Source organism: Pristiophorus japonicus, chromosome 6, assembly GCF_044704955.1.
Source record: "Pristiophorus japonicus isolate sPriJap1 chromosome 6, sPriJap1.hap1, whole genome shotgun sequence".
Lineage (NCBI taxonomy): Eukaryota > Metazoa > Chordata > Chondrichthyes > Pristiophoridae > Pristiophorus > Pristiophorus japonicus.
In genome coordinates this window covers 31,320,002-31,332,513 of record NC_091982.1, presented here as the reverse complement: position 1 = coordinate 31,332,513, position 12,512 = coordinate 31,320,002, and the positions used below count along the sequence as shown (strand labels likewise).

The 12,512-nt window shown below is 41.9% G+C and overlaps 1 protein-coding gene across 3 annotated transcripts in view; it reads right to left on the bottom strand.

The window, feature by feature from the left end:
- Positions 1-12,512, bottom strand: part of LOC139265601 (pre-mRNA 3'-end-processing factor FIP1-like) — a 69,564-nt gene that overhangs the window by 33,254 nt on the left and 23,798 nt on the right. For all 3 annotated transcript variants that reach the window (XM_070882717.1, XM_070882718.1, XM_070882719.1), the window contains exons 4-5: positions 9,193-9,290; positions 7,060-7,115 (exon numbers count right to left, since the gene is read on the bottom strand). In XM_070882717.1, coding sequence (XP_070738818.1) covers positions 7,060-7,115; positions 9,193-9,290 — 154 coding nt within the window. The remainder of the gene's footprint in view (positions 1-7,059; positions 7,116-9,192; positions 9,291-12,512) is intronic.

The window sequence follows — 12,512 nt, the reverse complement described above, 5'->3', positions numbered from 1 at the left end:
TATCAACTCCCAATAGAAAAATCCTAGCGTGGGAAGAGAAAAACCATCTATTTTCAAGCAGCAGGCCAAATATTTTTATAGAAACATAGAAATTTATAGCGCAGAAGGAGGCCATTTCAGCCCATCGTGTCCACGCCGGCCGACAAAGAGAGCCGCACGGCCCTTGGTCAGCAGCCCTAAAGGTTACATATAAACCTATGAACAATGACAGAAAGGCAAAGAGCACCCAAGCCCAACCAGTCCGCCTCACACAACTGCGACACCCCTTATACTGAAACATTCTACACTCCACCCCAACCGGAGCCATGTGATCTCCTGGGAGAGGCAAAAACCAGATGAAAACCCAGGTCAATTTAGGGAGAAAAAATCTGGGAAAATTCCTCTCCGACCCATCCAGGCGATCGAAACTAGTCCAGATCACCCTGGCCGTATTCTATTCCCTGCAATACTTACCATTATATCTGCGCCGTCCAACAAAAGGTCATCCAGTCTAATGCCAATTACCAGCTCTAGGTCCATAACCCTGCAGGTTACTGCACTTTAAGTGCCCATCCAACCATCTCTTAATGTGATGAGTGTTTCTGCATCAACCACTCTTCCAGGCAGCGAGTTCCAGATCCCCACAACCCTCTGCATAAAGAAGCCCCCACTCAAATCCCCTCTAAACTTTCCAGCAACCACCTTAAAACTATGCCCCCTCGTAATAGACCCCTCCACCTTACTATCCACTATGTCCAGGCCCCTCAATATTTTGTACAACTCAATGAGGTCTCCTTTCAATCTCCTCTGTTCCAACGAGAACAAATCCAGCCTATCCAATCTGTCCTCATAACTAAGATTCTCCATTCCAGGCAGCATCCTAGTAAATCTAGTCTGCACCCTCTCTAGTGTAATCACGTCCTTCCTATAATACGGTGCCGTGAACTGCACGCAATACTCCAGCTGTGGCCTAACCAAAGTATTATACAATTTAAGCATAACCTCCCTGCCCTTATATTCTATACCTCGGCTAATAAAGGCAAGCATTCTGTATGCCTTCTTAACCACCTGGCCTGCTACTTTCAGGGATCTGTGGACAAGCACTCCAAGTTCTCTTTGTTCATCTACACTATTAAGTGGCCTACCGCTTAATGCATATACCCTTTTCTTATTAGCCCTCCCAAAGTGCATCACCTCACACTTCTCTGAATTAAATTCCATTTGCCACGGCTCTGCCCACCTGACCAGATTGATATACTCCTGCAGCCCATGACTTTCCTCTTCATTATCAACCACACAGCTAATTTTAGTATTGTCAGCAAACTTCTTAATCATACTCCCTATATTCAAATCTAAATCATTGATATATACCACAAAAAGCATGGGACCCAGTACTGAGCCCTGCGAAACCCCACTGGAAACATCCTTCCAGTCACAAAAACATCCATCAATCATTACCCTTTGCTTCCTACCTCTAAGCCAATTTTGGATCCAACTTGCCACTTTGCCCTGTATCTCATGGGCTTTAACCTTCATGACTAGTCTACCATGTGGGACCTCCTCAAAAGCCTTCCTAAAGTCCATATATACTACATTGCAGCAGGCGGTTAAGAAAGCAAATGGCATGTTGGCCTTCATAGCAAGGGGATTTGAGTACAGGGGCAGGGAGGTGTTGCTACAGTTGTACAGGGCATTGGTGAGGCCACACCTGGAGTATTGTGTACAGTTTTGGTCTCCTAACCTGAGGAAGGACATTCTTGCTATTGAGGGAGTGCAGCGAAGGTTCACCAGACTGATTCCCGGGATGGCGGGACTGACCTATCAAGAAAGACTGGATCAACTGGGCTTGTATTCACTGGAGTTCAGAAGAATGAGAGGGGACCTCATAGAAACATTTAAAATTCTGACGGGGTTAGACAGGTTAGATGCAGGAAGAATGTTCCCAATGTTGGGGAAGTCCAGAACCAGAGGTCACAGTCTAAGGATAAGGGGTAAGCCATTTAGGACCGAGATGCGGAGGAACTTCTTCACCCAGAGAGTGGTGAACCTGTGGAATTCTCTACCACAGAAAGTTGTTGAGGCCAATTCACTAAATATATTCAAAAAGGAGTTAGATGAGGTCCTTACTGCTAGGGGGATCAAGGGGTATGGCGAGAAAGCAGGAATGGGGTACTGAAGTTGAATGTTCAGCCATGAACTCATTGAATGGCGGTGCAGGCTAGAAGGGCCGAATGGCCTACTCCTGCACCTATTTTCTATGTTTCTATGTTTCTATTGTACGCAATACCCTCAACGACCCTCTTGGTTACCTCCTCAAAAAATTTTTAATTAGGTTAGTCAAATATGGAGTGTTTTATCTGACTGAAATGTGCCTGAATAGGTCAGGTGAAAATTGGAGAATCTCACTTAAGAACATCTCTATTAAAATCATTTTTGCTCTTTGTTCTCTACATTTTTTCCACTGTATTTTATTAGAAACTGCACAGAAATTGCAGCATAAATTTTCATACCTTATTAAAGCAAAACATTGCATTAATTTAAAAGCAGCTAATAAAAATCTAAAGGCTTCTGCAGTAATACTTTTGGTTCATCTTCATCAATGTGTTTAGTCTGAAAGCAAGCGTTGGTTAGGCTCCCCGTTTGATAGTGCTACAGACTTGTAAGGTTCTAAGGGCACTGGTTAACTTCTAATATCTCACTCGTGTGGCTATTATATCATGGGCAAGCCTTGACAATCTGTTGCCAAGCTATTCAACTGTGAGGAGCAACTATTACTCTCAGCACAAAAATCTAGGCTGACACTCTAGTGCAGTACTGAGGGAGTGCTGCACTGTTGGAGGTGCTATCTTTCAGATGAGATGTTAAACCAAGGCCCCATCTGCTCTCTCAAGTGGACGTAAAAGATCCCACGGCACTTTGAAGAAGAGCAGGGGAGTTATCCTCGGTGCCCTGGCCAATATTTATCCCTCAATCAACATAACAAAAACAGATTATCTGGTCATTATCATATTGCTCTTTGTGGGAGCTTGCTTGTGCGCAAATTGGCTGCCGCGTTTCCCACATTACAACAGTGACTACACTCCAAAAGTACTTCATTGGCTGTAAAGCGTTTTGAGATATCTGGTGGTCGTGAAAGGCGCTGTATAAATCCAAGTCTTTCTTCTTTCATTCCCTCTCTTACACTGGTCATTGGGTAGCAATTAGAGGTCAAAACCCAAGGTGATTTTTCTTCTTCCTAGTCTGGGGATATGGAAGCCAACAGCAGTGGACCCATTGCTAACCCAGTCAAGATTAGCTAACTTAGCACAGACTAGTGATCTGTAGGGAAAATGATTAGGAATTATATTTATGTCTAGAGTTTTACATGTGGCATCTAACTTAGCTCATTCAGAATCATCCTACATAAACCGATTCTATTCACGTTGATTAAGCTCCTGTTCTGCTACCAGCAGGACTGCAGTACAACATTGGTTGAAGTACCATTTAACTCCTAACTCACCCGAGATATTAAGGACTGAACAGGACACAGAACATTAATAATAACTACTTTATTTAACCACTTCTACATTCAAGGATAATATGATCACATGAACATCACAAACAGCACAATAAATTGGTTTCAGAATTACAGTATAACTTTAGTTATTTTCCATATTAAAGTACAGTTTGGTAAAGTTAACCCATTCCAGCTTACATGACAATGTAACACGTAACTAACATGTGCTCTTGCTTAAGCCTATGGTTTGAATGAGGTTTAATGTAAAGTAATATCACCTTGCCGACCAGGTAGCAGTTTAAGTGAATAAAAATAACTCAGTCTACCACTGCATTGTGTTGGTTCCCTCTTTGCTTAATATCCTTGGCGAGTCATCAGTATTCTCTTTTCCTGGCTTGTCAATCGTCTTTTTTTCTTTGGTTTTAGCTAACATCTTGCATGCACTTGAACTTACATTATTTCTTACATACTGAGTATTTGTGCTACTGAGTTACTGTTGGTTTCCTCTGCTCCCCAATTCTACATTGATTTGAATATCCTTCACACTTCTCTACTTCTTTACATAATCTATAATCTTCCTCAAACGATCTCTACACTTCTGCTCCTGCTTGTCTTCTCTTCAAACGATCTAGAATTCAAGAACCAACTCCTTTAAGCACTTGATGTCTTTAAATCAGGTTTAAAGTATTACATCAGGTAATATAACCATCAATCTTTCTCAAGGTTAAAATCCTAAAATAAAAGTTATATAGACAAAGTTGCACTTAACAGATAAGTTAATGTTATTAAAATTGTCCCAAGGATATTGATAAATTGTTATTGCTGATACTAACTTTCTCTCTGCCAGTACCTTGTATTGATAGATAACTAAAAATTACCATGGCCTATATTATTAACTGAACTAAGTTACAATATTGTTTGACCAAAAGATAATTCTCTTTGTCTGACTGGTACCACCACCTTATCTCAATGCAGGGCTCGTTACTGAATGAGTACTGAAATTATGTAAGGAAATTAATCCTAATCAGGGAATCCTAGAGATTGAACTAGGTCTTTCCTAGTCTGTTTGGCTGAACACAATGTCATGTGGTGCACTAACCTAGATAGTTCCAAAAAAAAACTCAACTGGATTCTGTAGAATATAAAGATACATTATTTCTCTGATTATATAAAAAGGGGGATTGCCAAACAGCAAGAGGGATTGTACAAGACTTCAAGAATACAGACACGTTAATGGAATGGGCTGACTGGTAGAAGATGCAATAGTATGCAGAGAAGTGTGATGAAATAGATTTTGTAAAGAAAAACAAGGATTGGGAGTATACATTCAATGTAAAGACACTGAACGGTGTAGATGAACAGAGACAGCTAGGGAGAATCATATACATAATTCCTTAAAAGTGGGAACCATAAAAAGGCCATCATTTTGGGTTTTATAAATAAAGACATTGAAATGAAATAAAGACAAAACGGTACTGATATATTAGCTCAAGGTAACGGATAAGCCAGTAAGAGTACTGTATGTAGTTTTGAGCATCCTATTTAGAAAAGACTTTTAAAGTCATAGGGAGCATATGGCATACATTCAGGACAATGCCAGGGTGAAAAACTATCGTTACGAGGAAAGACTGGAGATACTAAAGGCTAAGAGGAAATTTATTTAGAAGTTTTTAGAATTACGAAGGGTTTTGATCGCGTGAGCAGGGAAAGACTATTTCCTCTGGTCAGGGCTCATCAATTTAAAATTGTTACAAAGAAAGTGAGGAGAGTGATTAGGAGAAATATCCTTACATAAGAGTGTGTTATTAAGAGCATGGGAAGCTTTGAAACAGGAGGTGGTTCAGACAGAGACATTGTGGGCTAGAATTTCCAATGTTTCACCGTCTGGTTTCTCAGCGGTAGTGGCTGTTTTGGACGAGAACCGGGTCAGCAAAAAATTCCCCAGCTGAGACATGCTGGCGGTTTCGAAGTACTGCTGGGGAGCGGACTGCCAGCATGCACCGCCCACAGATCGCCCTGGCGCGATCTTTGGCTGAGCGGTAGGTAAGTAGGTCTGCAAGAAAAAGTTAAGTGACTGGTGTTTTACTATTTATTTTCAAAATCTGTTGGGGTGATTTAATTTTAGTGTCTTGGGAATGTTTTTAAGATTTTTTAAAAAATTAATTTTTATTCTTTTTTTGGTGTTAGGCCCAACCTGCAGCTTTGGTGTAAATTTTTAATAGATTTTTAAATTTTTCACCCATTTTCTTTAGGCACTGCCCAATCTAGCCGAAATTGCACTTTTCCGCCCAGATTGGGGGGACAAGACCCATGTTGTTCGCTGGGCGGATTTAAAAAAACATTTTTGGGAAGTTTTCGTGGGCGATAATCTTCCCAGCCTTAGCGGTTTTTTGGGCGGCAGTCCAGCGCTGGCGGGCTGAAAGGAAATTCTAGCCCTGTATCAAAGTGGATACACATTTGAAGCTGAGGTAGATAGAGTCAAGGGAAAGGAGCAGAGCAGTGGGATTATTTTTGTATTCCTTTAGCAAAGAGTCAGCACAGACATGATAAGTGGACCTATGTTGTAAACTTCTATGGTCTAATAGTCTTCCCTATGCCAATAAAACTGGTCATGAGTTATCTAATGGCTATCAATGAAAATATATGTACATAAGAAATAGGAGCAGGAGTAGGCCATTTGGCCCCTCGAGCCTGCTCCGCCATTGGCTGATCTGATCATGGACTCAGCTCCACTTCCCTGCCTGCTCCCCATAACCCTTTATTCCCTTATTGCTCAAAAAAATCTGTCTATCCCCACCTTAAATATATTCAATGACAAAGCCTTCACAGCTCTCTGGGGCAAAAAATTCCATAGATTTACAACCCTAAGAAATTCCTCCTCATCTCAGTTTTAAATGGGCAGCCCCTTATTCTGAGACTATGTCCCCAAATTTTAGTTTCTCCTATAAGTGGAAATATCCTCTCATTATCTTATATGTTACTATAAGATCACCTCTCATTCTTCTGAACTCTAATGAGTATAGGCCCAACCTACTCAACCTATCTTCATAAGTCAACCCTCTCATCTCCAGAATCAACTCCAGAACAGTCTCCAATGCAAGTATATCCTTCCTTAAAACTGCACGCAGTACTCTAGGTGTGGCCTCATCAATAGCAGGACTTCTCTGCTTTTATACTCTATCCCCCTTGCAATAAAGGCCAACATTCCATTTGCCTTTCTGATTACTTGCTGTACCTGCATACTAATGTTTTGAGTTTCATGCACAAGGATCCCCAGGTCCGTCTGTACTGCAGCACTTTGCAATTTTTCTCCATTTAAATTATAATTTGCTTTTCTATTTTTTTCTGCCAAAGTGAATAACCTCTCATTTTCCCACATTACACTCTATCTGCCACATTTTTGCCCACTCACTTAGCCTGTCCATAACCCTTTGCAGATTTTGTGTGTCCTCCTCACATTTTGCTTTCCCACCCATCTTTGTATCAGCAGCAAAGTTGGCTATATTACAAATCAAAGAGCTCAGTTTAATATAAAAATTTACTAAGTACCATTGAATAATTGCTGGATAAACCCCCTCACTGACCTGCAGAAGAGCCATACGGACGGCCACTCTTCAGATTCAAGTTCATCGGAGTCCCCCTGTGTAAATTTAAAGTCACTAAATTAACGCAATTTCCAAAACATAATTTTAAAAAAAATTAGTGGACACACTATACCAGCATTAGCACAGGAAAGTTGCAGGTAATGGCCCAAGTTTGCTATTTGACCATCATCCCAGCCCATTATACAGTAAAATATATTTTTGAATGATAAAAATTTTGGCACATTTTAAAAACTTAGTTCAAAAATAGACTTGCATTGATATAGCGCCTTTCATGACGTCCCAAAGTGCTTTACAGCCAATGCAATACTTTTTGAACTGTAGTCACCAATGTTCACTTCAAGCTACTCGGCTGCGCGGTGCTCCAGGGGTCCCGCGCAGGCGGCTTTTAAATAGAAAACCCACGCATGCGCAGTATTTTGAATGGGCCGCGCAGCCCGTTAAAGGGTCCACATGGCCCCCCAAAGAATTACAGGGAACATTGGTCGTCACTGTTGTAATATAAAACATGTGCAGCCAATGTAGGTACAGGAACGTGATAATGACCAGATAATCTGTTTTTAATGTGTTGGTTGAGGGATAAATACTGGTCAGGACACCGGCGCGAACTCCCTTGTTCTTCAAAATAGTGCCATGAGATTTTTTTATGTCCACCTGAGGGGGCAGTCAGAGCCTCGGTTTAATGTCTCATCTGAAAGATGGCACCTCAGTTCTGTACAGGAGTGGAGTGTCAGCCTAGAGTGATCAAATCCCTAGAGTGAGACTTGAATCCAGAACCTTCTGACTCAGTGGCGAGTTCTACCACTGAGCCACAGCTGACAACTATCTTCATACAGTCAACAAAGAGAACAGTTCTGGAGAATGGTTTTATATTGAAATATTAATCTAGCTTTTCTCTTTGAAGGTGCTGTCTGCCCTGTGTATTTCCAGCATTTTTAGAACAGTATTATGTATAAGGGAGATCAAGAAACACCAAAAATAAAATCACACCAAACAGCCATGGATCCAATAAAATGGATAACACTGTGAATTTAATCTCCAATCTCAACTCAATCGCAAACATTCCTCATTTCACAAGTCTGTACACATTGCAAATGTGCTGTTTAATAAAGGGTTTGCAGAGAGAAAAAAAATTCCATACCCTTGCAGAATTAGTCCCTATAAATATTGGAGTAACATAACTCTTTGGAAGTGTGCAAATGTAAAATCTCTAGAAGGTTGTATTTGGAAAATTGCAACTCACCAATATTTGTTTTAAAAAACCATGTGGAGCAGTGGAAGAAGTGGTTACACAGTGGGTTTGACATTGATCCTTCACCTTTGGAGCCTTGGTGCATTATTACTTAACTCAAGAGACTGAAAATTTTCAGTCAAAAATAACTGCAAAGATAATCAACAACAAAATTGCTTTCTGGTAATGTATATCTTTTGCTGGCTGGCTGAAGGGTCGATCAGTTATACAATCACACACCTGTAAATAGCATGTAGATAGTACAGTCATTTGCAACATAGGAGCTATTATTCTAAAAATAAAATACTGATCTGAATTATCAGAGATCAAGCAATACATTATACTGTTGTTGTGTAAGTGCTATGTGCAGTTCTGATCACAACCACAGAAATTATACGAGTGCTGTGGGTACAACGGCAAGCAACAAAGATGATTCTGTGTTATTAGGAATCTAAGCCACAAGAAAACTTGTTAGTTTAGTTTCTTTGCAAAGCTGGCAAATGACATAATTGCAGTTTTCAAGACCATGAAAGGAATTGACAAAAGTTGATCCCTGCAAACTATTCCCTGTGAAGACTTTAAAAACACAAAAGTTTAAAAGTTAAAGTCAGCAACAAAAAAGAAAGATGATTGGAACTATTTTCTTTGTGAACACACTTGAGGAATAAGTTACCAGGAAATCCCACTGAAGCAGGCAACACAAGTTCAGGCTGCAATTAGATGTGCTTCTGGAAAAAGAGATGTGAGGTATGTGGCGAGACTGCTGGCAAGAAGGGCATAATGGTGTTTTCCTGTTCATATAATGTTTGTGTTATTCTACCAACTTCAGCAAAATAAAGCAACTTAATGAGTATACAGCTGTAGAAATATACCTATTCACTTACATATATTGTGGCGCTCCCGTTTTAATGTTGCCAATGGTGACCTTCACATCATCATCATCGCTGTCACTGTCACTGTCCTCATCGCCATTTTGTGACACCTAAAATACAAAGTCAATCCTTTTCAACCAATCAACACACTAGCAAACTTTTATTGAAGTATCCTCTTTTATATTAGTTCAGAACCACAATGACATCTTGATTAAGTCGCTTCTTGGGGGTTCTTATGACATTAGTCCAATGCACAGGAGGCAGATATGGTCATAATTGGCACTGATGAAAAGTTTGTTGTTGGTAGGTGGTTGACAGTTCCTTTCTCAAGATACTGAAGGGACAGCCGCAGTGTTGTTAGTTTATTGGACTTGCGGAGGTTGGGAAGAGGGTGATGCAGTGTGTTAGCACAGTGGCATTCGGAGAACTGATTTAAATCCAGCACAGGCTGATGAGATAAAACCTTCTCTCTGTGCTGGCTGCAAGGATCCTCCATGAAGTCTCAAACCAGTTCGTAGCTGGCTTGAGTCCACAATTTAGCTGCCTGCAAGTTGGAAGACTGAGACATCACAAGGACGACCATAGGAAATAGAAACACTATACAGTGACAGAAAGGTGTGCTCTTTCTAGGTGGGATTTAAGACATATTGTTGAGGAACAATGGAAGAAAATTTTATTTTTGCATTTTCAGAAGCAAATACTTTCTATTTCTGAGTGGCATCACTTCATCTTGCCGAGCACAACATTTACCCATCAATTCAAAATCCTTATTTTAAAAGGACTCCTTCATCAAATCCAGAAAACACTGAACCCAAACCTGGCCTCACCCAAAGTCCCCAGACATGCACTTTCCAACAAAGACCATTGGATAGTGATCACATACAGGATCCTTTAATGATTTCTCCCCTCCCCAACAGGGTGTTGTGGCTATTGCTGCCCTAGCTGAGATCAGCTGACTCAGCATAAACAGTGAACAAGCCCAGGACCTTTCTAGTCTGTATAATTCAGTACACACCAGACCCACTAAGCTCTTGATGGGGAGCTCCAATATATCGTCGTGCAGCCCCTAAGAAAATGAGTGTGAAAATTCATCCTCTTCCCCACACCCAGTTACTTTTGCCCTTCCTATTTAAGATACTGGCCATGAATTTACTTCCGAGACGGGCTACGTGCGCCCGAGGTAAATGGTGGACTGCGACCTCGCTCCCGCTTCCATGGAGCTCTGTTGATCAGATTTTATGTTGATTGGGCTTGTTAAGCCCGCCCTGCAAGGTTCCCGGCCAATTACTAGGAAACGTGTCATCAGCCGATTTCTTTAAAGGGACCATGGCCAACTTTCTTTTGACAGTTGTTCTGTCAGTGTTCTACAGCATTGAAGTGCTGCAAACACTGCACAAAGGTGCACGGCTGCACCCAGGCTCTCCCATGACTCCCTCCAGATGCTTATGGTGGGAGTCACAGCACGCAGGGAGGTTCTGTTCCCTTCCAATGGGCAGAAGAGACCTCCCCAGGAGACCAATGCAGCCTGATTGCACATTACACAGGAGGGCACAAGCAGGGATGTCACCAGGAGGACCAGGCTGCAGTGGGACAAACCTTTCAATGATCTCAGTAGATCACAAAACGTTACTGCAAAGCCACACTCAACTTCATCCTGCTATGCCACTCATCACATCCCCATCACTCTGCCTTTCCTACCCTACTCTTGCACATCTTTACTCACACCAACTTACCTTGCACCTCTACCCATCCCCCTCTCTCTATCTATCTACATTATGGGCTGGAAATTCATCAACCTTCCGCCACGTTTTTTCGTCGTTTTAGGCAGAAAACGTTGCGGCGGGAAATTAATTGAAATTTTCAGCCGGTGGTTTTGAAATACCGTTGGGGAGTGCACTGCCAGCCAGACTGGAAAAAGCATTTTCGCCTGGGTTTGGTCACAGTGGTGACCCATAGATAGGGTAAAAAAAAACGCAGAGGAAAATCTGTTGGTGCAGCCCTTGGAAATGGCGGTAGGTATGAAAACCTGTAAAAGAGGTGAATTAAAATTTATTTTTAAATTCTTTTGCAGCAATTCACTAGAAAAGGGTCTTGTGAATGTTTTGTGATTTTTTTATTTTTTGGAAAAATATTGTGTGGGTTTTCTCTCCTCCCTAGGCCCAACTCGCAGCGGTAATCGGCTTCGGACTAAAGTTGGCGAGGATCGTGGTTTCTGCCGCGAATCCTCGTGCAATGCCAATTTTTCCCGCCGGGCGGATTCCCCGTCATTTTTTCATGAGTCTTCCGCCTCGTAATCATAGCGGTGTCATAGCAGTTTTTTTGGCGGCAAACCGATGGTATCGGTTTTTCATGAATTTCCAGCCCCCATCACTTCCCCATCTCACTAGCCACCCCTCACACTCGCTCTTATCCATGTCCAATCATACCAACCAACACAAGGGTAGGCACTTGGGTCTTTTAGCCAATGTTCATGTAGAGTTTCTGCTAATGTGCTGTTAAAACATTGAAATCTTTATTCTGAACACTGTTCTTGGACAGGTGTGTGTGCATCTTTGGAAGTGGCTTAGTGAGTTGTAGTGAATGGTCAGACATAAGGGCACCCCGCACAATGGTGATGAGTGTGAAAGGAATGGCTTGGGCATCGCATGGATGCTTTGTGGTGCTGTTGTGGGGTGCTGCCAACCTGGTGCATTATGTGGCAGCCAGGGTGCACAGCGTCAAGTGAAGTAAATGTGGCCATGGTGAGGGCATCCTTGGCCTACCGGGCAGCAATGTGGTCAGGTGCTGATGTTGTGTACTGTGCAGCATCAGGTGATTGCGGAGAAGGTTGGTGTTGTTGTTGTTGGTGATGCTGGTGTGTTTAGTGATGTTGGTGTTGGGGCTGATCGTGGTTAAGGACCAAGGTGAGATTTTTTTTTAAGGCCACTGATGCTGCTGGAATAGATGGTTACTCCAAGGAGGTGACAGTGAATAGAGAGTTCATTGCAAACACTTCCAAACTGCATACAGCTGAAAAGTTTCTTCCAAATCCTGAAGGCTTCAGCTTCTGACATTGGAAAGTGAACAGCAGTGAACTGGTAGCTTTTATACCACTTCTGTAGCTGTCAACTAGCCAAAGCAATGGAGAGTTATTGAGAACCCGGCACCACTTACCTGGCGTGAAAGCCCAGGGACGGCAAATTCGATGAAAACTTACCAAAATGGTAAGTGCCAGGATTAAATCCTTTTAATACCTTTAAATTACCTCCTAAGCATCTTAATTGACTGGCCCGCCACTTGGCGTCAGGTCTGCGATCCGCAGGCAGACCCGACAGTTGAGAAACTGCCATGGA